Source organism: Dasypus novemcinctus, chromosome 31, assembly GCF_030445035.2.
Source record: "Dasypus novemcinctus isolate mDasNov1 chromosome 31, mDasNov1.1.hap2, whole genome shotgun sequence".
NCBI classification, from domain to species: domain Eukaryota; kingdom Metazoa; phylum Chordata; class Mammalia; order Cingulata; family Dasypodidae; genus Dasypus; species Dasypus novemcinctus.
The window spans coordinates 28248614-28275230 of record NC_080703.1 but is presented as its reverse complement, the minus strand read 5'-3'; the positions used below and the strand labels follow the sequence as shown (position 1 = coordinate 28275230).

Sequence of the window (26617 nt, the reverse complement as noted above, 5' to 3'; positions counted from 1 at the left end):
TCATTATGACATTAATTAATCAATTTCTAGAGGACCTCAGTCTGTCTTTGGTCAAAAAATTTGGAAAAAGAAAGAAACAGATGTATTTTCAACATTACGTCATTTTCAATACTAGAACTTTAACTAATGGCAACAAAATGGTTCCAAAGGGGATTACAAATACAAATGAAGCATTTGTAATTGGATGTGTGGTTTGTTAAGATATGTATTTTTAAATATTTTTATGTGTTCTTATACATGGTTAAGAACTAGATTTTTAAAAACCTTGTTAAATTGTTTGTGAACATGGTTGAAACCTTGAACATAAATAAGAGGCATTGCTAATAAACATGGTACTTGAATTTTCACTATAACTTCTCTGTGGTATCATGTTGATTTGGAAGCATGGTAAAATCTTAGAGAAGGAAGGGACTTTTTTCAACCCCATCATTTTATGCTTAAGGAATGTTGGGCTCGAAGAGATTGAGTTTCATTACCTAAATTACCTATCATTTTTTAAATCAAACAGATTATATCTCCTCCAAGAGATGATCAAATAAATGAATATATACATGATGTGTACAGATACGTATAGTAGTAATTTTGTTGTAAGACAAAATACCCTTGGATAACCTGTATCATTCATTCATTCATTCATTCAGAAACGATTATTAAGCTGCTATTACCTATGTTTCCAGGCAATAAGAATACAAAACTCAACCCTTATCTTCAATTAACTATAGTATAATATTTTTTAGCAGCAAAAAAGAGAAAAAAAAAGTGCCTCAGTGCCTGTTTTATCCTAAGTATTTCAATCCTCATTTTTACAAATTGAACCATGGAGAAGTTAGGTAAACTGCTCAGGGTATTAACACTAGATAAATGTCAGAACTGAATGCAAACTGAGGTCAGCCTGAAGCCAAGACCCACTTTTCCTCCATGAGTCCTTAGGGTGCGATTTACTTTGATCACAATCACAGGCAATCCCGTTTCATCCACCTATGACAGCCTGATGGGTTTATTTTGTGAGGCTCAACCCAGTGCTTACAGAGGGAAGCACATTCCAGAGTTAGAAGGAACTGGTGAAAGGAGACCATCCAGGTGTGAAATGGGAGTTCAGAGCTTGTTTCCTTGGTTTATTCCTGCTCAATTGTGTGTGCACCGATATTCATTAAGCTCTTCTAAGTGTCTCCGTTGGAGCTACAATAACATGCATTTTTTTTCTCCTTCTCTTTTAGGTATGGAAAAATTGTATCCACGAAGGCAATTCTTGACAAAAACACAAATCAATGCAAAGGTATGTGTCCTCACCAGTGTTGTTTGATTGACAGTTCCTCCACTTTGGAGGTCCAGGGCACTGGCTCCGTGATGATCAGTGTACACTACATGGCAAACTTCTTTAACAATGCTGATACTTTAATGAGTTGTATTTCTAGTAACATTCCTCATTAATTTTTTTCATTAACCAACAAAATGAAAATCACAAATTAGAACAAGTATCAAGTAGCTTCAGCATAAAACTAAATTACCTCCTAACAACTTTGGGTTGTCTGATTTGAATGGTATTATCAGTGATGCAAATTTATTTCCTGTATGAAAATAAGGAACCCTTGGAAAAACTTTCCCAAGCACTTATCCATGCACTCTCTTCCTTAAAGCTTTAGCCACATCGGTTGACGTAGAATGAATTTTCTGACAGATCTATTGCTTCTAAGCCTTAGCTATAAGCTTCTCACAGGACCTCTGATTTGGCATCTTATGAAGTCAGGCTCTTTTTTTCCCCTTGGAAAATATTTCTGAAGTCATTTAAGTGTATCTGTGGCTCATGTTTCTTCATGTCTGAGAATCCCATGTTCTTTTAAGGGTTGCATTAAATTATTTGTGAAATCTATATGGTCTCTCTTGCATGACTTAGTTCTTACTGGAAACTTGGAGTGCTTCTTGTAACGCGTTATTTGTTGTCATTATATGCCAGTCTTTGTTGTAATACTGAAATGAAGAAATGTGGTAAGGCTAAGGTCATTCTAAACACAGGCATTGCCCTTTTTTTACATATAAACATAATGTACTCAATTATTAGGTTAGAATACCTATATATACACAAAATATATTCTAGCCCACTTGGGTGATGATAGTCAGATTCGATTCGGAATACAAAAAAATTGCATCTCCTATAAACTTTGAAATCTACTAAGTTCAATTATGCATTCAAGAACATCATTTACTGGTATTGATTATATTCACCATGGAGTGCTATCATCACCAGTTACCAAAACTTTTCCATCACCCCGTACAGGAACTCTTTACCCATTATGCATTAATGTTGTATATATGTTACCAGAAAAATAAATAAATCCACTGAGTACTAGGATACAAAGACTACTAAGACATGGTTTCTGCCATCTAATAGTTCAATTTCTAGATGAAAAGAAAACCATGTGCATAAATTATCCTTAAATAAATAAAACAGTAAATAGAGGTCCCATTAGCAGAGGTAGCTACAAAGCACTGTAAGAGAATATGGAGATGGTTTAGGAGGAAGCAGTTTACAGAGACAAGGAAGAATGGATGGGATTGGGGAAAGCTGATGTTCAGGATAAAGAATTACAGAATGTGAGTAGACTCATGTAACTGGCATAAAAATGCAGGTAAGGCTCTATTGATAGAATAGGAAAAGTTCAAGATTTTAGAGGCATTTTAGTTGTCATCCTGGATAATTTGAACTTTTCAGGACAACACGGTTCCCATAATTTTTTTTTAATTAGGTACAATATGATCCTATCGGTGTTTAGGAAAGAGATTTTGACAAAAGTAAGTGAAATCGATTTACAAGAGCAGAACCTAGAGGTAGTAAAACCAATGTGGATTTTGTAGTCATGATTCAAGAAAAAAATGATGATGGAGTGTATCCCTTTCCCAGCTGCCACAACAAGTGCCACACAGTGGATTGGCTTAAATAATGGGTATTTATTGGTTCACAGTTTCAGAAGCTAGAAGGCTTGTTTCTTCCCAGGGTCAGTAACTTCCTTGCTGTCTGGCAGTCCTTAGGTGCCTTGGCTTCCCCATTAGCGGGTCATGTAATCTCCTTTCTCTTCTGAATTCTGTTGACTTCCCCTGGAGTCTCCTCATTGTGGCTTTCTCTTCATAATACCTCCAGTAATGGGATTAATACCCAACCTCATTCAGTTGGGCCATTTAAGTAAAAATGACATTTGTCAGAAGGTCCTATTTACACTGGGTTCACACCCAAAGAAATGAATTATGACTGAGAACATTTTTCCCACCAGGTACATAATTCAGCCTACAATAGGGAATTATCTAGGTACTATTATGGAAATGGAAAATTGGTCACCAAGTAAGTTTACAAAGATAGAATTGATTATTCTGCATAACGGGTGATGGAGAGTGAGGAGAGTGATGCATAAAACGAAGCCTACATGTTGAGCTTTCTTGATTGGGAAATATGGTGGTACCATTTACTGAGGTAGGAAATCTGGAAGCAATAGTAGTAGGTTTGGGAAAAGGTGATGAGGAGCTGCTGAGTTAGAGGCTCTGGTATGCTATCTGTATGTGAGATATCAAAGAAGAAACTACAGGGAAGTTCAAGACTACACATGGTGACTGAAGTCAAGGGAGTAGATAAGATCACCAAAAAAAATTTGTAGATGGGGAATGGAGTAGAGGATATTGGCGTGTGGGACAGCTGAAAACTGAATCTTGGAGAATAAGAACATAGCTGGGTCTATGGGAAGCAAAAGGTAGAATTGAAGACATTAGACTCACTTATACTGTTGGTTCCAGATCTACCCAACCCAACTCCAAAATCTTTTGGGTAAATATATTTTTAGGAACCATCAGAGAAAATTGAGGCACCTAAGTTAGGCAGTCAATAATATTGATTGGGCACCAGTCAGAAGCACAGGTGCTTCAGGGGCAAGAAACACCTGTGAACCTCAGTAAATGCCATTACCTCTCTGATAATTTGAGTGGTAGATTCAAAGGGATCTTTCCCTGTGCAATGCCATTACATAACATTGGCGACTATGAAATTTACATTGTTAACCCAGTAAACTCTACTCCTGCATAATTGTGAGAGTTTGAAAAGTAAGGAATATAACTAAAAAAAGTGTGGTCAGGGAATCTGTAATCAAGTTATCTCCAGCAGTGGTTATCTCTAGCAAGTCATACTGTGATTATTCTTCCCTAAACTTGTAAAACTCCTGTCTGTAATACATTATCTCATAACTGCTTATTTAATTTTCCCTTTCCCCAAAGAGACTTTTAAACTCCATGAAAATGGACTATGTAACCTAAAATACTTATTTCCAGAGAGGGTTATGTGCAGGGATAAAGTATGCTCTATTGGGGGTGCTAGAAGAAAATGCAAGAATTTGCTGTATCAATCGTTTTTGTGTTTTCTTTTATAATGCATGTATGCGTATAATTTTGTAAATGCAGGTTTATATATATGAATTTTGGGTTTGCTGCTCCAAAATATTTTCATTCATAGAAACATGAATTTAAAAGTGGTTTGGTGACTACTGGTATCAAATAAAATAATCATCAGTAAATATGGAAGGAGGAAAAGAAAGAAGGAGTAAAAGAGGGAAGAAAGGAAATAAGGGAAGAATGAATGAATGAATGAACTATGGAACCACCAAGGGCAAACACTTAAAAGAAGGACAGCCCAAATTGACTCCACGGAAGTAGGTGGCAATAGGGGCTGTTAGATCTTTTGCATTATTTTGTGAAGGCCAGATGAACCTGTGGCCCTCATGCACATACAAAAGCCTCCAGAACTTTTTTTGACCTCAGCGTTTGGAGCTTAGGGTTAGCAGTAGTGATTCTGAATCCCGACTTCATCAGATACATGGAGGAGTCACCCTAAAGATAGCCAAGCCCTCATAGCTAGGAAGACACAACTGTCAGTTTCCTGTGTTGTGAGAAAATATTATTTTAATAACATACTGAATCCTATTTAGAGTATTAGCCCTTATAGTGGTTACCAGTAGCAACTCAATATGATTAGGAAGAGACAATTTGGGAAAATTGTTTATAGTTGTTAATGATGGCCATCGGAGCCAGTGGTTGAGATTAGAAAGAAGGTATGAGGTCATCGAGGAGGCTGAGGAACTCATAGAACAGAGTATTGGACCCGGCTTATAAGTCTTTACTGAAAATCTCAGGAATTGAAGAAGGCCTGGTATTGGAAAAAGCACCTCATCCAGAAAGTATTAATATTTGTGGGAAAATAAGGGGGAATGATGCCAGGGGTCTGCTGATGGTGGCAAAAACAAAGCATAGTGGGTTGTAAAATTTGATGACATGAGATTTGAAATTGGAGAGCTTAGGAATGGTGAATCCTTACTGCAACAGAAGCAATGAGCAATTTTCAGGCACAATGGGAGGAGGAAAGTGGGAGAAAAAGAAAGAAAAACAAAGCAAAAAAACCCACAAAACTCAACAACCTTAAGAAGGCTACAGAGAAGTCCTGTCTTCAAAGGAGAGTTAGATAATGATGGGAAAAAAGCAAATTAATGCCATTTGTAGTCATAGTTTATACCCATTCAGGTAGCAGACATTTTAATGTATTGGCCATCTAATGCTTGTTAGAGTGAAACTGGCTCATCCATTCTTCATTACTTCCAAGGCTAAATAGAGCCTTCTAAAAAAGGTCTGTATGAAAAGAGCAATAAAAGATATAGCATTGATTCCAGTAATTCTTCTGAGAGTATTGTTTCACATATTTCACTCATACATATTTTTAAAATATGCCTGTATTCACATCTCAGAGCACTCTTTTATATTCTCTGTGCTAAGAAAAATATAGGAGATATCGAAATTCTCACCCTAGGAAAATAATTCACAAATTTAGGGAGTGAATTCAACTGTTATGTGGCCATTAAAATGATAGTCATGAGGTCTAAAGACTATGGCAGACTCTGCCAAATGTTTCTTATATGAAGTCAAATGCATATAGAAGGGCACTAAATAATGTGTAAAATAAATACGGAGCCATATAAATATTTGGAAGCCTGTATTGTTTATGATTATCACTGTGGTGGAATCAACCAACGGCCTGTTTTGAATACCGCCTCTCCATTGTGTAGCTGTGTGACCTGCAGGAAATTATGCAACTTTGCTATGCCTATGTTTCCTCGTCTATAAAATGGAGATCATAATAAGGCCTAAATCATAGGGTTTTTGTAATGATTTAATGAGGTGCTACATAGAAAACATTTGATTAAACCCTGTCTTGACTATTGGATATTGTCACTATTAATCAAAAGTTGTTTTTGTTAAAGTGGTAGGATTATTGGTGATCTATTATTTTCTTTACGTTTCTCCAAAATCTGTTTTATGTTGTGTTTTCAGTGACACCTTCCAGTGAAACCACCCCCCAAAAAGGCAAAAACAGTTCTTAGAAAACTTGAGCTGGTGTCGATTCATATTTATAGTTGGGTTATTCTTTCTGTAAAACCTGAGCAGCACCTGGCTATGTTTTTCTTTGTTTTTGTAAAACTAATGTCAGACGAAAACAGCAATGAACGCCATGCTTTCCTTCTTCAAATTTTAGGCAGACGTGGAGTTCTTGGCCAATGCTTTCCTCAGGAAAGCAACAGAAAGGATATGTTAAGATGATTCTTTCAAATCACAGGACCAGCTGCGTTGGACCTGTCATTAGAGAATGTAAATTGGATTTGGGCTTCTCCTAGACACTTCCTTCTGAATCACTCGTAACTTTGCCTCCAGACTAAAGCTGTGCAATTAAAACCAAACATTGTGGAGACAGGAAGTTATTTATTTTTACTTATAAAGATATGATATTAATTCTGTTTTTCATGAGCTGCTGCACAGGCTGTGCATTCAGTGCAAGATTGTGTTTAGTGAGGAATGAGGAAGGACATGCACTCGTCTCCTTAGAGATTAAAAGAAAAAGCCATCAAAATTAACCCTGATATATTGGTCCAACAGACTGTTATTCTATCACAATATCTGAAAAAAAAAAAAAGGTTTTATTCCCTCCTTTAACCCCTTCCCCCTCCAACGCCCTGTAAGTTAAATATACTACTCAGGTCCGGATAAAATACACTCTCTCCTTTACTCCAGAAGGGGTCATCAGGAACTCTTTCAACATCACCTCTCCTTTGCAGGATTGTTCTTTCTTGGGTGTTGGCTGTAGCAACTCCCACTCTGTAAAACAGGGCAGCAAAAAACAAAACAGCCCCCGTCAGGCCAAAATGACGAGAAATTGCTGAACAAAGAGGGCCACAGCTCCAGATGGGGAGTGATGAAAAACAGACCCCAATTCATGCAGCTCTTCAAACCCGAGGCCTACACAAGAGGTTTGTATGAGTTTGCACTGCTTTGTTGTTGTTGTTTTATCTTGGTTTTTGTTTTTCCCATGTGTTTTCCTCCTGGGTGCAGTATATTTGCTAATTTAAAAATTCAGGTAAAATTAAATGGAAAAAGCCATTGGAAACAAGTGACTTGGTCCCTGCCTTTTCCTTTACCTGCTTTTTTAGGGTTGAATTTTTTGTTTTTCTTTTCTTTTTTTTTCTGACAGGCTATGTGTTTAGAGCAGAGGGAATGAATAATGGATATCCATAGAAAGTTTCCACGCCTAATAGCCATTGGTTATAATAGTAGTTAGAGTGTGCCAAATATAAGAGCTCACTTTTAACACTTTAAAATAGTTCCTCTGCTTTTGATGTCACAGACTGCCTGAATTACATTTATGGAAGATTATATTGCCCCTAACATTTCATTGGGGACTTAATGATTAAAACTGAAAACAAGTGTCCAGAATTTCTGAAATCATCTATGAGGCATATCATTAATCTTTTATTAAGTGAAATCCTAAATTATAATTTCTTTGTAAGAGAAACAATTAGGCACCCTATGCTCATTTTATAGAGTGGGATAGAATCTACCCAGATTATCTCAGGGAGGAGTTGTCATCCATATTTTCTAAAGTATCTCTAGGTGACTAAATATGAGAGCATATAGTTGGGTGAATTTGGGGTTAATTAATTTTATTTTAAAAAACAACAACATTTTCTTCCCTTCTCAATGACAGAGTATTTCCATTTCAAGTATTGGAAGTGTACATTTTCCGGTTGAGTCCATGAAGCTAGAGGCAGGGGTAGATATTATATTTTGTTATATTTTTAGGTAGAGTCATTACAGGTTATAAAGTTAGCCCCTACCTGTGTATCAATTCTAACAAGTGACACTGACATGCACCTGAATTGGAAAGTTTACGTGTAGGTGAGACCATTTTGTTTCTAGCTGAGTGTCCAACTGCTCTGGGCAGGTCCACGTGGAAACCAAAGCAAGTAAGGGAAGATACTAAATGCCATGGAAAGCCCCTTTGGTAGTAGCTTTTATTTCCTGAAATCGGTGCAAACTAAAATATTCTGTGAAATTTATGAATCTGAGAAAATTGCATTTTGAGAGAAATAGGTACCTCCCCCACATGGGCTCAGAGCCGATTGAGCAGGAAGCCGATGAAGCAAAATGAACTGAAAAACATATTTATTCAATTTCCAAATGATGGGATTAGTTTCTCACCACCATAGTCCCCCCCACAAGACAAAAACAAAACAAACAAACAACACAGTTCTATTTTAGACAACTGCGTTTCCCTTGGGAATACAATGTGTACGGTATTTCCCTGTACTTCTTCTGTGCATTTTATTCTAATCTCTTCCAGTATTAAATTTGCCACAAGTCCCAGGTGATCAGTACGTGAACTTGGAGTTTGCTTTAACAGTATTGATAGTGGCTCACTTTTCATTTTGGAAAACATTAGCTTGTGTGGGGTCTTTCGATACCTTCGGTCAATGAGTCAAGTTTACTCAGAATTGGCCTGTAGGTAACCTTTTACATGGAATTTTCATCCTGGATCTCTATTGAGAAAATGACAATTTTTATGGCCTTATAACCAGAGGTAAGAAAGAAAAACCACATGGAAGGTAAATGCCTCCATTTTTGCCTCCACATCAACCAGACAACTACAAGAAAAGACGTTTCCCCTGCCAAATCAGAATATTTCCAAACCTGTTATTTTCAATTGCAGTATTAAAAATATTTTAGAGTATTCTATTATTATTGTTGTTGTTATTATACTGTGGTAACTTTGAGAAGTCTTTGAAATAAATGTAAAACAATATTTTTAAACAGTTTTATAGCTATAAATTTACTCAGCATTTCTTGTAATTGTTAATATGTGTTACATATTAAGCAAAAACAAAACTATTTGAAAATATTGGAGATAACAGGCAACATTGCTATAGGGGCATAACTTTATATTTCATAGTATTTAATATGGTACCATACATCCCTAACTCTTTTGCATATACAGAAAAGGTATGTTTTTGCTGGGAACCTTTTTTTAATAATTTTTGTGGGGTATAAAATAGCTTCACTAACTGGTAGTCACACTGCTTTCACCCATAATCTAAGCATTATTTTTACTAAGCCAAGTCTTTCAACTTAATAGGAATCCATCTGTCCAAATATTTTGTTTTCTCTCCAGCTTCTGTCTTTCCATTTTCTACTTTTAGTATTTGACTTGTGTCCAGATACATAAAATTATCTCTCTTCTTACCTCTACTAGTCTATACCTATGTTTTTTTTTCAAAATTCACCTTCTCGAGAAATCCTCAGTAGACTCTTTTCATCCCCTCTAGATACTCTATAACACCATCTCCTTTGTGCACCATCTGGGAGCAAAGGTCCTATGCTGCCCTGTCCCTTTTGCATTTGTAATTATTGCTCTTCCTCTAGATTATAGGTGCTCAAGATGAAGATGAGACTTATTTCGTGTTATCAAGGCACTGAAGACATGGGATAGTGCAGAGTAGTTACTTAGAGTCCAGATGCTTTACTTATCTCTCCAGGAGGCTTTGGTGTCACATCTATGGAGAATACAAATGTGAAGATAAAAACACTAAAGGTGCCAAAGATATATAAATAAACAAAATTTCCCAGAGTTATTCTCTAAAAGTAAGCATTTCTAATTGAGAATATTATTCTGTTGGTATGGAATTATCTGTTTTACTGGTTTGAAGTTATCTCCTTTCACTCACTGATGATTTCATGAATTTATGAGAGATTATATGTAGGAATGTATATTTAAAATAGACCACATATAATAAATAACATTAGATATAATATGCATATTTGTATGTGTTCAATTCATTAAAAGTTATATAAACTTCCAATACCATATAAATCAATAGCCTTTCAAATATAAATGGATTGATTAATCCTTCAAGGGTTTTCCAGTTGAAGTCTATCCAAAGAAAATCTCTTAAGTCATAATCTTAGTTTCCTTGGACAAGTTACATGACATCTCTGAATATCCATTTCCTCATTTGCCAAATGAGTTTAAATCCACCATGCAAGAAGTATTTTCAAAATTATACAGAATCATGTTTGTAACGTACATAGGGTAAATATTTCTATAACCTTGGACTTGGATTTTTTTCCTGAAGGAACCAAAGCATCAAGAACTCCTACATATATTACATATGTAATGCATATCTGAGTACATCTGCAGTGTTCAAGGAATGTGTGTGTTGACAAATGTTTATTGAGACTAGATTTGTTAATAACAAATACTATTTGTTAATAGTAAATACATGATGGACATTTTTTACTTTCACACAAATTGGTTTTGGCTATACGATAGCTATGGGTATTCTTCAAAGCTCATAAACCTGATGTCTTTGAGGAAAGTACATTCCATCTCAGTGGCATGGGTTGGAATTAATTTTGAGTTGGATAGGCTTTGAAAAAAACTATTTCTTTGTTCACCTTTTATTATACTTCTCACTCTGTAATGTTGTTTTTACAAGTTCAAAGCTTTAAAATAAAACCTAAATATTCTTCTTTTCCTTAGTGTTTGAAACCACAGTATAAAGTTATTTTGTTTACCATATGGTCGAGTCCTTTGATTTGAAACCTGACACTGTTCTTAATGACTTATTGGTTAATGATATTGCTATTAAAATAGCTATTTTCTTTCTTTACTTTAATAGAGGGATGAGCAAAGAACTCGGATTCTTTTCAGAGTAAAGCTCATGCCCATGCTAAAAAAACTATAAAACTGTAAATTGAATTTAAAAGATGAATTGGTTATGGTTTTGCAAGCAAATGTCTCTTTAGCCATTAAATATTGTCCATATATGTCTCTTTTTCATATGATCACTTAAAAAAACTGGCATGGTTTTCTCCTTGTGTTGCAGAATAAGAGAAGATGACAAGGTTTGCATTTAATTTCTATCACTTCTTTTAAGAAAAGGGCGGTTCATTTTAATTGCTAGGCATCCGGATAAAACTATTGGCAATTCAGCTGACATCAGGCCTCAGCTGGAAGAGACCTGCACCCATGAAATGTCTCTAGAGCACTTTCTCTGTGACTCTTTTAAAGATATTCGCAATATCTTATAATAAGAACCAAGAAGCTTATACCACAGACATCACAGTTGTTTACATTGCCAGGGCTGTTCCACTATGGGAAAAGCAGATGCTGAGACAAAAGATTTTAGGGAAGCAACTGTTCAAGAACACACCAGGCTTGGGGTTTAAGGGTGATGTGAAAAACAACCAAGTTGGAGATGCAATGAATAGCAAATTTCCATGAGAAATATCCTACAACACACCTTGGAATTTATTTCTTTGGAGTATTTCCTTAAAAGGACCTAATAGCCATTGTTCATCAAGTGTAACATGTACCACAATCATGTAAGATGTCATTAATAGGGAGAAATGTGGGAGGGGATGGGATATATGAGAATCCTCTAAAACGTCCCTATAAATGAAGCTTATTATATAGGTGGAAAAGTTTATTTTTCAAATATTCCCTCCCAAAAAGGACCTAATAATTCTTTGAATGTCAACATGTGATGCATTTTATAAGCCAGAGTAGTCCTAAGGAAGTTGTTCTGCCTTTGTGGTTTCTTTCTGTTGTGAGAACATAATATAATACAAGCAATAAATAAGTTAGTATTCCATATATGATGATCTAATAAAAGTTTGTTCAAGCATTGGTGAAATTTGCATGTTTGAAACCCGTATTTTCCTATTTCTACTTTGCATCATCCTATTTGCCACCAGTTATGTCCTATTATGGAGACCAATTTAGTCCACCTTTCTTCCCTCCTTGTTCTTCAAAAATTACTAGTCTAGAGCCACTCCTTTCACTTTGATTCCTGATCGGGAACTTAAAAAAAAGAGAAGAATTCACAGAAAGTATAACTATCCAGAAAAGATGGTTACAGTTTACAAGTGACCTTTGGTAGACATTAAAAAGCCAGCATTGTACATGAGCTGGTGAAAACATCAGACACTGTAACAGTCCAGAGGATGATTTATCTGTTGGGAAAGGAAGACCATGGTAACTATATAAACCTACAGTCTTTGTACCAACAAGCGTCAGGCCTGTCAACTCTCACCAGTACTGTCCTCTTGGGTTTCCCATCAGAACTCCTTTAAGCATAGAGGGTAAGCCCTTTGATATTCTGCCTATCAACCAACCAACCAACCATCCATCCAGTCAGTGAGCCAAATAAAACAGACTAACAGAGCAAGCCAAAAAAAGAAAACACATGACTCCCAAGGGCAGGGGTCAGTAATGTTGTCCTTGGTTTGCTTGTCTGGGAAAGAACACAGGTTTAACTGAGGGAAGCAGGGAGTGAGTTGCTAATGAGCTGTAGAGTCCTCAGAAATTAGAAAATGGTGGTCATGATGGTCGGAGTTCTATTTATACTGATATGCCATGCAACTTGGACTCCATCAAGTAATGTTCACCGTACTAGTCTAGAAAACATTCCTGCAATTCATTAGAACAGCAGCTTCTTTAGAGGAGAAATGTTATTTGGTTCCAGCACTACTTAAAAGCATTTTTATGTACTATACATGATTGTTCTGCAAATGTACAACTTCACTAATAAAAAAAATGTATTTAGATGTAAATGCTCCTTAGTGGAGGCAGAACTTTCCTTATTTCCTTAAAACCAGCCCTCTTCATTCCCTTGTGCACCTGCTTGGCCACTGAAAGCAAGTGCTTCTTCAACTCTTTATAGTCTATACCACTGTTGAATGGATATCAAATGAGCTAGAGAATGATTATTATCCCCATTTAACAGATGAGAAAATAGACTGGGGATGCTGAATAACTTGTCTAATGTCATATAGGCTGCATCCAAACACAAGTCTTTCTGACTCTGAAGGCACAAGTCTCTCCAGGAATCAATAATTCTCTCAAAATAATTCCAGTAAGAATAGCAGTAATTGATCCTGGATGCTATTTGTTTTGAATGACAAGCAGACACAAGCACAATATTTTGGGGTCATGTAAGGCAGGCAGCTTGAAAGAAAGTTTCTCCCCACCCACATCCATCCCACTCTAGACTATTGATTAGGAGTTCTAGTCCTATTTTATCACTGAATATAGATAGAAACATGCAGTTTATGCCTTGAAAGCGCAGGCATCTTTTGAATGTATTTTAACCATTTTGTTTCATTTAGTGTCTTTTTCCTTTTTAATGTCAATTTGGATCTTACATTATAGTAGACTCATGTCTAGCCTTCTGTCTGTGTTACTTTGAAAGCGAGTGGCAGTTTAATCAATTTTAGGGGGGGAAACAGCCACAGAATGATGGGTGGTGGTAGGAAGGCAGAGTGGGGTTCATCTTTTCAGACCGAGGCATGGACTTCTCAATGGGCCTATGAGGTAGAGCTGCACAGCAACTCTCTTTATTGTCTTATTTAAGTTCTGTTTGGCTGTCTCCCCTGTTTGCTCAGTGGGGATAAGGCTAAGACCTCAGAACTGAAGAGGCCACTCTATCCCAATTGCATTCCCAGGCTCCCTTCTTTTCTTTAACTAGCTTGCACTTAGTTGCAGAAACGGTTTTGGAGGCATTATCTTCCAGATGGATGAACTAGGAATAAACCACTGTTTTCTATTTGAATTCTGGAGGCATGATAAAGTCCATCCAAAAGGCTTTGAGTATTTTGAGTATTCAGGAGCCAGTCCTAGAGTAAAACATGCAAATGCCTGCTAGGGCCAGTTTTCCCTTCTTCAGTCTGGCTTTTCTCCAATGGTTCTTACCCTCCATACAGTTTCTTTCTGTTTCCAGGGATCCTCAGGTTTCTAACTCTAATCAAAAAGCCCCTGATCTCTTTGCTTCTATGGTTTGAAAAAGTCTTGAGGGTATGTGTTTGGTTTTCTCTAACAATATAGTCAAGCACAAGCTTTTTTCCTGAGTCCTTGCTCTAGAATGCTCCTGCCAAAGTTTTCAGTCTGATTTTTTTTTTTTTAATAGCATTTGAGTTTTAATTCCATTTCTTTGGTACCTAGTCCCTGAAAGTCAATTCTTTCAGACCTGTGATTCTACTTCCAAATACTGAAGTTAGAACCAGACCCTGCTGACTGGAACTGTGGAGAGAATTATTTCACCAGTCTAATGATATCATCTACATATAGACGACTTTCGTTGATGGGATTTTTGCAGGAAGTAGCGTGGCAGCGAGGCAGCCATTTCATATTCGTATCCACAATTGAATCATTTTCAGAGCAGGCTGTGGACATATTTTGTCCTGTTTCTTGTCAAGCTGAAGATTGTTATCAACGGGTAACTCTGAAATACTTCTGCATTGGAAACAATAACATTCTATGGTGGCATGGCATCCACTTTCCCCGTTAGGTCTGATGTTGCCAGAGTTCTTTAAAAATTTGTGGACAAACAATGGGGGGAACAATGTAAAGGATTTTCATTTGGGTTTTACTCAAAAGTTAAAGCATTAACCTGTGCTACAAATGGTTTCAGTTCAGACTTAGTTCACAAAACAGTTTGTAGATGGTTGTGTTCAGAACCCCAGCCCTGCTTAGCTAACTGCACACATGTGGAAACACAGGGAGGCTTTTACCTTCAGATCCACTCCAGAAATGCAACCTTGGTCTCTAAGTTTAGAGAGCACGTGCTTCCCCTTTAGACCAGGTCACACGTTAGTCTGAACTACCCCAGCCGGGAGAGTGAAAAAAAAAAAAAAGAAAAGAAAAAGACCTCTGGGTAATATATGCATCCTAATATGGGGTCTATATTCTTGGTCAAGGGAACAGCAGCTCAACTAAAGTACAGTGGCACTTATTTTGATTCATGTAAAGGCGTAAAACATGGGCCCAGACAACCTGCAAATTATTGATACTTTGTCCCTGAGGAGCCAACCAAGAAAGGACAGAGGACATGCCTGTTTTCTAACATCTTTATTTAAAAACAATTTTTTCTTCATGACTACATTCCAAAAGTCACTGAACTTTCCACACCCTACAATCAAACAAACCCAATTATGTATTTTTTTCCCTAAAGAAATCATATTTCAGGAGTAGAACCTAAACACATAAATGTAATCTCTAATACTGAAAATTCAGAAATAACGTAAATATTCAAACATGAGGGGATGTCAAAACTCTGACAAAGCAATGCTATGGTTTATAGCCACTTAAAAAGATCATTGTCAGCATTCTGACACAGCTTACAAAACTACCCGTGCTATGATGTTAAAGTGCGAAAATGGAAAATAGAAAATCTATTTATGCTCTGCTAATAACTTGGTCCAAACGTGCTGTAAACACTACTGATGTTCGATGTGTGTAATTATTGGTTGACATATCTGTCTCCTCTTTTGGACTGTAAGTTCTTTGAGGGAGAGAGTCTGTTTTATCATTTCTACAAAACCAAGACCTAGCACAAAAAAAGGGCTCATAAGTATTTTTCAATTAAGCCATTAAAGGATAGCAAGCAAGAGAACAAATAACAAAATTATGTCACTCTTAAATCTTGACTCAGCTCATTCCCTTTCCCCAGAATATCCCTTTCTATAGTCTTTTTAAAAATTTAAACTAACTTATCTTACTGGGGAAATTCTAATTCTACTTCCTTCTTTGTCTACTTTAGTTCTTGGACATCTCCTTTTATGTGACCTCTTATTACCTAGTTAATATGCTGTAGGCTCTTAGTATTTCTGGCAGTGTTTTCGTTGTGATAACATTGTTTTTCCTGCAAAATTTTTAATACGTGCCATGCATTTTTCTTGTTGTTGTGTAAAACTACTAGGCAGTGGGTTCCCACCACGTGCCAAGATCTAGCCTGTGTGGTTGACCATTATCACATTATGAACCAATTTGAGTTTACCTTTGTTTAATGACAAAGAGAAAAAATCTTTTAAAGAGACAGAAGAATTGACTAGAGAAAAGTCAAAAGTTGGTTTCTAAAAAGTTTGACTCTCAAATATAACAATTATCCTAATAATGCATTGCTGTATGTGAATAGATGACAGCATAAAACCAGGCCTGTGTTTGGGTATTTGGGGTAAATTTAATATTCATTAGTTATATGCATAGACCAGTGTTTCACTCTTCTGATAGTTGTTGGTACTTCTGCGAGTCACTGTATTTGGTCTACAAGCTCCACTCTGTCAGAAGGCCCCATTCCTATATTTAGTTTGCCACTTTTGTCAGCATCTGCTGTTGGTTATAAAGGGGAACTGGATGAAAATTTGAATCGGTTGGCATAAGAAAAAAAAAATGGACCCTACTCATAGGAACTTCATCTATAAAGAGTAATGCTCATTTGAACTTCATTTAGAAGATATTACTCCATCACTTTACCATTTATAAGAATAATAGCAAAATGGGATTTTCGTATTATGGCTTCAAAGTGGAGGGGTCCCACAGTGTCTTAGGAAAGAATGAAAACATGTGTGTCACAACACTAACTGGAAACAGAAATTTCATTTCTGTTCATGTTCGGAGTCGCTTTGCTGACACTGTGTTCCTGGTTTAGAATTCCTTGGAGGGCAGGAATTGGAAAGTAAAAGGTGAACCTTACCGGTAACATTTGGTTTAAATCTATATGCAATAAAAATTCTTATGTTATGGTACTAATATTTTTTTTCTTTCTACATTCAGATACATTAGATGTTTCTGATACATTTAGAGAAAGCCTCTCTTTTCTAATCATTTCTAACTATTCATTCAGTTTTACTAAAAATAAAGAGTAAGAGAAAGAAAAATGGGAAACTCTATACCATGGAAAGGTTGTTGTCCTTCTCTTTCAACAGATTTATTTAGCAAATGGAGGATTGCTCTGCCATATTTTTATATAATGCTAATTAATAAATAAATGAATCACAGATTTCTAAGTTTTGCATCTGAGCATTTGAAAAGGATTAAAAATGTAATTTCTTAAACTTTAGCATGTGATGAGTGCAACAAACACATTTTAAATTCACTGGACATCAGTGTTTCTGATAAATTAAAATCTAGAGACTGTGAATATTGCATAAATTCTTCTAAACTTTAATTATTAAAATGTGTAAGACTGTTCACAATTTCCTAGGATAAGTACATTAGTCTCATGACTTCGAGATTTGAAATCAAGTTATTACTACAATTCCAGTTGTCTATGCCTGCCATTTGATATTTGATCCAGCCTGCTTTATGGGTCCCATTCCACCAAGAAACTGACCCCCAAAATTGAGTATTAACATCAAGGACCTTTCTGCGAAAAATAAAAACAAAAAACAAACTAAAGAAAAGGCAGTAGTGGGTACAATGATAATACTTCCTCTTCCTTGAGCATCAATCCGGGACAAAAGCTATGTAATATTTCAAATTCTGTGGCATCTGAGCCATACTGTGTGTACTGGGTATTTAGAATGCATATCTATGAGCAGAGGAGTTTTCCAACTATTCATCTTTTCTTTATAAGCCTTGCAGCAATTCCCAAAGTCCTTAGCTGGAGGATATATTTGGAAAGTGCTGCTTTTCCATTCTCACCCCATTCAGGTGACCATTCCAAAGCTGCTGAGGTTCCACTTGAGAGGTGACTAGGTATTACCATTTGTGCTGTGTGTCATAAATGGGCCCAATTATTTTCAGCAAGACCCCTTGGAAACAGTTCCAAAGAAGTGGCTAGAGATTTGACCACGCATGTCTCTCTCCTGAACACATCCTTGCACATTTGACATTTACACTGGTTGCCGATTTTTATGTAACTCATTAGAAAGAAGTCTGAACCTTAAAAAGGTGTTAGTCTTCCTAGAACCCTCTGGCAAAGCCAAGTCTTTTATTGGACTTAAATGTTTTTAGTTGAAAATTGTAGTTGTCTGATTGGAAAGTGTTTCAGGGAACGGATTTCAGGTTTTTTTTTTTTCCCCTAAGCTGTGCTGCAGGAATTGAGCTGGAGATATCACTGACTAAAAGGAATTTTTTTTCTTCCTCTAAAAGCTAAGAACCAAAGGAAGTGACTCCAGTGTTTATAATCCTTTTATTTCCTCTGTGAACGATATCTGTGCAGCTGAGACGAAACATTCCAATTGGCCCCTGCCCAGACTTTGTGGGAACTGAGATTAGGAAGTTGTATGGTCAAAATAGTCATTGTACAAATTGCTTCCAGTTTAAAAACCTCAAAGTTCTTGACAAAGCCATGATTTCTTGCCACATTTTATTTTTACATGTGGGTGACCCATCTGTCACTCATAATTGACCCTTCCAGGATTTCTTCAGTTCTATTAGTAACATACACACACACACACAAACACACACACACATATATGTTACCATTTCTTTTGGGAATAAGAGGCAGAGTTTATGAGAGAATTTATGCAGGATCCTGAACAATTCCTCTTTGTGAGGCAGCACATCTTTTACCCCATTTCTGCTGCCTTCCATCTGAAATAAAATATTGCTAGGCCACAGTCAAGCTTGTAAAATGTTCTTCCTTCCTTCCCTAATTTCATTCCACGGTCCCTTTCTTGCCTTGCTTTTCCATATCTGAGAATAAGATGCTTGACGTGGTCCTGAAATGCAGCACCCATAACTCCCTCTGACACAGTCATGCCCTGAGGAAATACAATGATATTAATCCTCCCTAAAAGATGTTCTGCCCCCGCTTCCCTCATCACTCCTCAGCGCTTACTCATTTTGTCTTCCTGGGGCCTAACCTCGTGCCTGGCATGTTTAGAGGTCCTGAGATATAAAGGGAGGAATAAACTGGAATTGGATAGCTTAGGATAGGGTTGAGAAGAATAGAGCAGGTAGGAGAGAAATTTGTTACATGTTCTACCTGGTCAGGGCTTGTTCTTTGAATTAAAAATGATATTGAGGAAGGAGCAATGATACAATTCCCTGCTTTCCTTCCTTTATCTTATCAACCTCATGGGTGGTTAGGTGGCAGAAGGCAACTTTGCTATTCTTGGCGTCAAACTAGAGCAACCTAAAGCTAATCAGGTTTCTTTGGAAGTAGTTATTCCTCTATTTCAATGGTTTGCTTCCTAAGAATGCTTTGGTTTTGATGAGGGTTGAAAATAGAACTCCCATTTAACATATACAGCATGGATTGTTTTTAAATATTTTTTTAATTGTTAGAGAAGCTTTTGATTACTTAAATAGTACATCAGAAATACAGGGGATTCCCAGATTCCCCACCCCCTCCCCATCCCATACTTTCCCCCATTAACAACGTCTTTCATTAGTGTGGCACATTTGTTACACTAGATGAACACATATCGAAGCATTGTATTGGCCAAGGATTATAGTTTACATTATAGTTTACACTTTGCCCTGTACAATTTTATAGGTTTTGACTAAATATATAATGGTCTGTATCTGTCATTGCAATGTCATGCAGGACAATTCCAAGGTCCCAGAAATATCCCCATGTTGCACCTATTCTTCCCTCTCCCTCCCCTCAGAAGCCCTGGTGTCCACTGCTTTTACATCAATGTTGAAAGTTCTCCCATTGCTATAATAATCGTAAGTTCACCTTAGTCCATAGTTGCTTTCCACCCTTATATTTGTTCATTTCTCAATCTTGAGGATTTTGAGATGGTGATGCCCTTCCTTTGTCCAATTGATAGAAAGCTCAGATCCTTGGGGAAAATGGATGGAAATGTATTGCTCACATTTGCAGACACTCTCTGCTCCTTGGTATGGGTGTTGTCCATCATCATCCTTTAATTAGTTGTCCCGGGTGAGTTCAATGACCAGAGAGATGTTGCAACTCTGCTGAGACTCAGGGCTCAACTGGCATATGAACAGACTGAAGATCCAAATCTTTGGGAGAATATATTCCAAAGTAAGACCCATTGACAGGGTGGCAAATTCCTGAGACTGTTCTGCCTATGGTGTCCAGATGTCTCTAGAGCCCTCAGGAGCCCCACTGTTTCAGGCACTGTTTACAGTGGCAGTCAATGAGATCCTGATGAGATATGCATAAGCATAACCTCTGGAATGAACTCCCAACTCACTTTGAAATCACTTAACCATAAAAACTGGTCTTTTTCCAGTTGTATTGCTAGTTGGTGCTTGGTAATAATCTCTCAGTGCCAGGGAAGCTCATCCCAAGGAGTAATGTCCATGCTGGGGGGAAGGTAAATGCTGAGTTTGATTTAGGGAGAGGCCACAACTGAGCAACAAGGAGGCTTTCAGAAGGTAACTGTTAGGTAATAATACATAATACTAGGCTAAGTTTCATTTTTGCCAGAAAAGGCTCATCAATACAACCATCAATATCAAGGGCCTGGCATCCTCCTTCACTAGGCACTGCCCATGTACTCAGGGGATTCTTGCTGCTCTGTTAGGGAATGTAGCAGGACTTTCCACAGAAGGAATTCAGTTACTATATGGGATTCAGTAATTTAAGTTACTGTGTGGGATTGCACCTACCAATACAATGCCACATGACCATCTGAACATATTCATGTTTTAAAATGAACTTCATTTAATATTAGATGGAATTTGCACATAAGAGCTGCTCAATCTTATTTGATTTCTTTCAACATTTGTCAAATATGTAGTGTTTAGTTTGCTAAAATATACCAGAAATGGGTTGACTTTTACAATGGGGATTTACTAGTCTACAAGCTTACATTTCTGAGGCTGTGAGAATGTGCAAATCAAGGCATCAATGGGCAGTGATTTCTCTCTGACTGTCGGCTGTTGGCAATCCCAGACTCCTGTAACATGGGTTTCATTGTTTTCTGCTTCTGGCTTCCGAGGCTTTCTCTCTCAGCTTCTGTAACTTTCTCTGTCTCCCTCCCTGTGTTCATCCCATTGACAAAGGATTCCAGTAGGAGCATTAATACCTGCCCTGGGGCATCCGTAACTGAAATAACCTAATCAAAAGGCCCTACTTACAATGGGTTTATACCCACAGAAATGGATTAGCTTGAAGAACACATTTTCCTGGGGTCCATACAACTGCAAACCCTCACGTGTGTTTTGTTACAAATACTGTGATTGGCATTAGGGATGAGAAACAAGAAAAATATGTTCACTATCCCTGAGTGCTAAGAAGTAGGAGAAACAAACACTATATGCATAAATATAAATGTAACATTAAAAAAAAATAGAGGAAAAAAGACCATGGTATTTGTCTTTTTTAAATTAAATATATATATATGATAATGTGAGCATAACAGCTAATAAAACCATCTACTGGTCAATAGCGCCCCCCCCACCTCTTTTTAATGTCAGATCCTCTTCTAATGATCCCATATATATTAACTCATTTTATCCTTCAGATATCCCTACAAAGTAGATGTTAAAATTGTCAGCATTTCACAGCTGAGAATACTGAGGCATAATAGCCCATAGAGCTGAATCCATTTAATTGTGTTCTAAAGTAAGTACTCTAAATGCTATATAATGGTAATATATGTAAAGTGCCCTCACACAAAAAAATGGTGATGTGGCTAAATTTCCCCTAGGATTGGAAAAGGCTTAGAGGAAAGTTTCATGGAGAAGGTGATATTTATACTTGGCTCTAAAGGATGAATGGAAGTTTATCTAGGAGAGACACCAGGAAAAGATTTACCTGAAAGAAGAAAAAGCATGGCAATGGAGAAATCTATGGAAATGCATGGCTTAAAGTTACAGAACTTGCATGTATGGGAACCATGAGTGATGTGACCTGAAATGAAGGCTAGAATCTTATTGTAAATGTTCTTAGAAAAATAGACCTTCTAAAGATCTCATTCCATAGGCAATGGGAACTGTCTTAGTTAGCTAAAGGGGTGCTGATGCAAGGTACTGGAAATCTGTTGGCTTTTATAAAGGGTATTTATTTGAGGCAGAAGCTTACAGTTATAAAGCTATAAAGAGTAAGTTACTTCCATCACCAAAGCCTATTGCCACACTTTGGAGCAAATGGCTGCTAGTCACTGTGAGGGTTCATCCTTCCTCTTAAGGCTCTATGGTCCCAGCTTCTTCTGATCTCAGCTGTAGGCTGGGGTAGTAAGGCTTATCTCTCTCTAGGGCTCGTTTCTCTCTGGGCTCAGATATAGCTGTAGGTTGCTCTCTCTTCCTGGGGTCTCTGCCCTGTCTATGGAGCTGTCTCTCTTCCTCTGTGCTCTTCCCTGTATATTTACGTCTGTGTAAGAGTCTGTTTTATGGGCCCCTCAAAGGGGCCCTAATTGTCACATAATTTAATCAGAGGAATCTCAGTTGAATCCAGTACAATCAAAGTGTATCACACCCAGAGAAACAGACCCGTTTACAAACATAATCTCTCTTTTTGGAATTCATAAATAATCTCAAACTGCCACAGGAACCAAGGAAAGGTTTGTAAGCCATCAGTAAAATGTGGTCAGGAGTAGGTTTTAGAAAATCACTTCTGGCAAAAGTATTGGGAATGACAGAGAAATAGAAACTAGATGCTGAGAGATAGAGGAAGCAGATATATTTTTAAATTTGTCTTCATCTACCAGTAACGGAAAAAAATTAGGAATAAACAGTGGCACACTACTTTTTTCCCAGACCATCAGAAGTCCAAAGAAGGCCATCTAGAGCCAGTAGAGTGTCTCCATCACTAGGACTGACCACTCAGCTTTCCTTGGTGTGTGCCTTTGGCCTTGTGGTTGCAAATGCCTGCGACACTTTAGCAGTACATATACATTTCAGCAGGATGGAGAGGAAGGGTAAACAGTAAAAGACAAGTGCCAGCTGAACGGGTCCTCCTTCAAGAGCTTTCCACTTATATGTCATTGGCCCCAGACTATAACATGGTCATGGGTTATGTGATGCTCAACAGAGGTTGGAAATTGTAATTTTATGGGCATGTGGTCATTGATAATAAAATTAAGAGTGCTTTTTCAAAAAGGAGGAAGCAAATTCTGTCCGATTGGACAAGTCAGAGTGGCTACAGTTATCTCCATGAGAGTTGAACAGGACTTGGACTGGGGGCTTTTTGGTCGAAATGTAAAGTGGAGACAAAGTTAGAAATGAGGATCAATGAGACAGGGAGTCAAACAAGATGAGAAATCTGGAGAAGTGGAGGAATCAAGGATGACACTGCAGGTTCTGAGTTCGGCGACCGTGTCAGTTGTCATGGTTTCAACTATGATGGAGAGAGTGAAGGAAAATCCATTTTTATGGGCAAAGTAATAAATTTGGTTTAGGATATATTGAATTGGAAGTGATCTTAGGATATCTACATGAAAAATTTGATAAGGTGCTGTACATTGACCTAAAAATCAGGAGATGTGACCCGAGTCTCAGGGCAGTCTAAGCCACATCAGTTGGTGACATCCCCCATGAAAAGCATGTAGGGTGGCATACAGCAGAAGACCAAGGAAAGGAACTTAAGGGCAAGCAGAAAATGTCAGAGGAAGGCACAAAGAGAAATGTCGTAAAAGCCATAGTACTGTTCTATAAAAAAAAGGTTAATATTGCCAAGTTACCTTAGAGGATTTCAGACTGCAGAGATGTTAGGTTAACAATTAAATCATTACTAGTGTTGAATCAATATTTTTAAATGAATGTATTGACACATGAACTTCTTAACTATGTATGTAGATGGATTTTGTAAGCTTACTGGGGCTAGTTGTTTAGAATCAACAATCCTGAAAGAAGTTAAGGCAGTTCCAATATCTTTTTTTTTTTTTTAACATGAGCCACATCTGGGTGTTTTATTCCTTTCCCATATTCCTTACATCTTGTGAAATCTTGTTTGTTTGAATTGTATGATTGTTCCAAAATCTTTTGAATGACAAAGATGGTGGTTATGGGAAAGAAACATGAAGGAAACTTTGGTGATACATACATGAGTAAAGTTCTAGGTGGGTTTTATTCTTTATTTCTTGTTCCTTAGAAATCCTCCATGTGCCCCAGTTCTTTTCTAAGTACTCATTGCTTCAGCTTTTGTAAAATTACCTGTACCTTGTAGATCAAGATGGAATAACTAAAAAGTCAGAAAGAGAAACCCGTTGTGCATAAATGAAAGTAATTTGCAGTCTACATTTTTTAAGATAATCTCTCCCCCTTATCTCTTCCTGAGTGTGGAACATTCGTTTTACATGCATTCTCCAGTGTCAATTGAGTGACTGTTATGTGCGTGATGCTGTATGGGGCACAGATATTGGGTATGTAGCTACCACCAGCATGACTAGAAAGGACTCAGTGGTTAATTTTGGAAAGATAGTGAACAACTATCCAGTTATTCTGTGTGAACTCACATAGAAAAGAATATGCTGCCTTTTGAAAATGGAAGATAGAATAGCTACTGTTGTATGAATCATCATATCTTGGCATTGGATATGAAAACATGGCTCTCCTCTATACCAAGCTGTTCCTTCCACTTTCTTATTTTAGGCTATAAAACAGACCTATGTCTGGACACACACAGATTATGAAAATATTTCAGGAAAAAATACAGAAAGATTCCAAGCTTAATAAATCTGTATGGATATCTCCTCCTGACCTTTTCCATCATAAAAGAAAAAGCCAAAGAATATGAATGAATTTAGAGTTTTCAGGTCAATTAGCAACTCTCTTTTCACCTTGGAGGGACATGCCCCTTCAAATGGCCATCTTTATCTTGTCATCACATTTCAAGCCACATTCTTTGTTCATCTTTGAAATGCAGTAAAAGATATCCCCTTACTCATTGACAATGTAATTTGCTGAGTGTTAGTATGGGGCAGAGATGATATTTTTATTTTGGGTCTTATTTAAAGAAGTTTTCGCACTCCCCACAAGGAATTTATTATAATGTTTGCCAAAAAAAAAAAAAAATCACTGAGGATGATAGGAATATGTATGTGAGCAGGGCTGATGACGAACTGCTCTAGAGAGCTGGGACGGGAGCAGTTGGAAGAGGACATTTTATTATTAATAAGATTACAATGAACTAACTGAAAGTAGACTAGAACAAGAGGAAATTCCATGTCCCACATCTATTTCTATGGTCCAAAACTGAAAAGAGACCAAACTGGCAATGTTGTAGCAAAATTGTCAGACCTTCTACTATGGGTGTGATGAAATTCATGAAACCCTTCCAGAAAACCATTTGTCTATATGCCTCCAGGCCCATAAATATACTACGTCAGCATTCTCGTTAGTGGGAACTAATCTTGGGACAGAAACTAATTCAAGAGAAGAAGAAAGAAACTTGCAGAAACCTAAGTAAGAAATTATAAGGACTGAATAAAGCAGGCATTATATGAATGGAGATGATTACAGGCATTCAGGAAGTATTAGGAGGTCAAATTGACCATGTTAGGTGATGGAAGGGATGGGTGGAGGACAGTGAGGTAAAGAAAAGGAGAGAACTTAGAATCACCCCAGGTTTCTGGCCTGCATAACCGTCTTGTCCCATCCACTGAGAAACCAAATGCACACAGAAGGGGGAAAAAAATTGGCAAGTCACACAAGGTTCATTTTGAGAACTGTTAGATTTGAGATTCTTGGGTTACATGATATTGAGTAGACAAAAAGTACAGGTCTGGGCTTAGAAGAAATTATCTAGGCTGGAGATAAAGATTTGCAAGTCATGAGTGGTCATTGGGAAGCAACCCAAGAAGAGAAATAAAAAACATATATATTTTTTGAGTGGAATACTTGTGCACATGACTAATTGTGAGGAAAATTCTCATGGTATAATATGAAGTAAAAAACTGAGAATAAAGATGTGTCTTGGCGATGATTATAATTTATGTGCATGAGGAAAATAACTGGATGAAGACAACAAAAGTGAAAATATAATTTGGGTGGCTAGGAGGATGGTGAAAATACATTTCTTTGGTTTGCTATTGTCATGTTTATTATGTTTGTGCCATAAAAATCACTTAAATGCATTTATATATGCTTATTATTCCTGTATATTACTATAGAATTAGGAGATAGTGAAATATTAGCTCTGGAAGAATTCTCAGAAACAAGCAATTTGCAGACCTTTTAAGGAAATGAAGTAAAATTACCAATGGAACTAGCATATGAAGCAGGTAAAAAGGGTGGAGCCTTTTTGAAGCTTTGGTGAGGATATACAGGCCTCTTGCTCCCAGGTGCCTCCAGCACAAACATTACTTGAGGCCACAGTTTGAAAACTGTTCAGTGCTCTGCTGTTCTCCCCAGATGAGAGAAGAGGGACCCAGAGTTCACCAAACAGAAACCTGCTCTGCTTCAGCCATCTCACTGGCAGATTTTTGGCTGTTTGACTTTTTTCTGGAAATTTCCTGTTTGCCTTCACATTTCCTGTAAATGAGACTAGTTAGGAATTCCTTCATGGGGTCTATTTGATGGCTAAAATCCCAAACTTGGCTTGATTTCATAATCTTCTTTCTGGGG

The 26617-nt window shown here is 37.2% G+C and overlaps 1 protein-coding gene across 10 annotated transcripts in view; it reads left to right on the top strand.

Annotated features, from left to right (window-relative positions):
- Positions 1-26617, top strand: part of RBMS3 (RNA binding motif single stranded interacting protein 3) — a 717407-nt gene that overhangs the window by 202256 nt on the left and 488534 nt on the right. For all 10 annotated transcript variants that reach the window (XM_071212855.1, XM_071212858.1, XM_071212851.1 and 7 more), the window contains exon 3: positions 1218-1276. In XM_071212855.1, the coding sequence (XP_071068956.1) occupies positions 1218-1276 (59 nt within the window). The remainder of the gene's footprint in view (positions 1-1217; positions 1277-26617) is intronic.